This window comes from Lathyrus oleraceus, chromosome 1, assembly GCF_024323335.1.
Source record: "Lathyrus oleraceus cultivar Zhongwan6 chromosome 1, CAAS_Psat_ZW6_1.0, whole genome shotgun sequence".
Taxonomy (NCBI): domain Eukaryota; kingdom Viridiplantae; phylum Streptophyta; class Magnoliopsida; order Fabales; family Fabaceae; genus Lathyrus; species Lathyrus oleraceus.
The window spans coordinates 291,455,800-291,458,412 of NC_066579.1; the positions used below are offsets into that span (position 1 = coordinate 291,455,800).

General features: G+C 40.3%; 1 protein-coding gene across 1 annotated transcript; it reads right to left on the minus strand.

Moving 5' to 3' along the window:
- Positions 1-417: 417 nt before the first annotated feature.
- Positions 418-1,382, minus strand: LOC127103763 (uncharacterized). Its single transcript, XM_051040999.1, has 2 exons — positions 1,364-1,382; positions 418-788 (listed from the first exon to the last, which is right to left on the minus strand). The coding sequence occupies exons 1-2, from the start codon at positions 1,380-1,382 to the stop codon at positions 418-420; spliced, it is 390 nt and encodes a 129-aa protein (XP_050896956.1).
- Positions 1,383-2,613: the final 1,231 nt, after the last annotated feature.

Sequence of the window (2,613 nt, forward strand, 5' to 3'; positions counted from 1 at the left end):
GAAGAGATAACGAGAGCCATCTAGGAAGTCCAAGAAGGAAAATAAGGCTAAACTGGGAGAAACTTCTGCGTCAAGACCTTTGGTCCCTCTAATTGAATCACCAAGTAAGTCTCTGCCTCCCTCTCGCTCTGTCAATTTAAAGAAAATTTCTTCTTCTCTTCCCCAAACCACACCTATCTACACCCACTCTAACACCCCACCCTTTACCACTAAACCCTTCGATACTCAAACCTCTAATCCACCATCTCCCCCACTTCAAAAATTCAACCTCTCCACCACAACCTTACTAGTATCTGAAGCAGAAATGCTTAACGAATCTATCTCACCAACATCTTCTACACCTTCATCTCCACCCTACTACGTTCTATCATCTGACTTAGAACCTTCTGACCCTCAATCCCCTACACTAGATCAACTTCAAGCTCGTGCTCTTATCTCACAATAATAACCTGAACTAGAAGCCAACACTCCACCACCTGAACAACCAATTCCACCACCATCTGAACAACCACAAACATCACCTTCTGAATAACCACAAATACCACCATCTGAACAACCACCAAATCCACCACCTGAACAACCCATCTTACCACCCTTTGAAAATGTTATGACCCCTACCTCTCCAACTCCCATTGACACTATCCAAACACCACCAACATCTCCATCCCCCAACCGAGAACCATAACCTACCTCCCCCACCTTAGAAGAAGCAATCTCTTTATTTGCTGAGTCTTCAGTGGAGAAGATCAAGTCTCTATCTGTAAACTCCAATATTAGTGATGATCCCTCTGCAGTGAGGATTCACTAGAACAGAGTGATAAGATGGATGACCTCTGAAGCCTTTAAACTGAAAGGCCTCTCTGAACAAGTCCGCAACGACTTCGTCAGAGACGCTGGAGAAAGGCTACAAACACGTTTGGTCAGAGAGGTTGAGGAAAAGGCCAAAAGAGAAGCAGAAGAGAAAGCTCTCCTAGAAGAAGAGTAACAAATTGGAGAAGCTGCAGAGAAGGATGCTGCTGAAGCTGAGGCAAAAGCAAAAGCCGAAGCTGAAGAAGCAGCATGCATAGTTGTGGAAGAAGCTGTAAAGGCTAGCACTGATGCTCTGACTCAGGGGGAGCAATCAAACTCTGGCTTCGCCCCTCTGGTCTCGAACACTCTGGAAGAACTGCAGAAGGAGCCACATATTGTGCGAGCAACATTGGATCACCAGGACTCCGTCAACAACAATATTCAGAACCTGCTGACTTAACTACTCCAAAGGATGCCTCCGCCTCCAAACCCTTAGGCACTTAGGCTTCTTTTGTTCTTTCTTCTTATGTTTTCTACTATGCATTTTGTGCTCTCTTCCTGAATTGCTGCTTACCTGTACCTGTTTTTCTCATTTATATGAACATTTTTCTTGCATTTTCTTATGTATGTTTGAGTCTGACAAAAAGGGGGAGAACTAATACATCTCTGATGAAAATATATCTAATCCTTTTACTACACTACGCACATTAATATCTTAATGCCTTATGAGAACTAAAGTTATGCAGGATAACAATTAAGGTACAAACTAGCTGCCACAAGGAAAGTCTAGTAAGAACTCCTGAGAAATATGACGATCCATCTCAGGGGGAGTCATCACTCATCTGACTTTGAGATAATATTTTGATTATATCACTGCTTCATCATCACTCTGAATTTTTTTGTCATCATCAAAAAGGGGGAGATTGTAAAAATAAATCTAGTATCTACAATGTATCTCTAAGATTTTGATGATAACAAAGGATGAAACAAAAATGGTACACTAACAAAATTTATCTAAGTGTGCAGGACTCTAATCAAAATAGTCAAATAGACATTCATCAGATATAGATACAAGTTCTGAAATACCATTTAGAAGATACGCAAGCAGAAGCTTTAACTCTGATTAAAGGAAGCGTAAACTCAACAAGAGACATCAGACACTCTGATAAGGAAGAACGTACTCTTGGATCTGAAGCTTTGCACTCTGATGTAATCAATCAGAAGAAACTCTGAAGACAGTCAGCGACAAGCATCTATATGAAGATACACTTAGAGACTCTGATGTTCGAACCTTATGATTCAGAATACTCAGCTACGAAGAATTTCACTTATGGAAAGAATCTATTTTAGGAAGAAATTTATGGCGCCCCAAAACTGCTTTGGAAAGAACACAGAGATTAATGACATTAATCATCCATCATTGTCAAAGATTCTGACTTTCAAACATTCAACGGCCTTCTCATCACTCCTATATAAAGGATGGAACACCTCACTAAGACAATAGAAACACACGAGAATACAACACTACTTTCATATCCATTATTCATTCTACTTCTCACACGAGCTGATGTTCTAAAGTGTGAACACTCTTTTGCTTTTACCTTGTGTAATTTCTGCTTTCCTAGAAGCACTAAGCATTATTGTAATTCTATTTATTTGTTGAAACTCTCCTCAAGTAACTTGTGAAGTCTGTAAACTTGAGAGGGCTAAGAGATCTTTATCCTCTTAGACGATCGTTTGTGTAATCTTTCAAGATTAGTGGATTAAGTCCTTTTTGAAGGCGAAATCACCTTGGCCGGGTGGACTAGAGTAGCTTTGAATTTC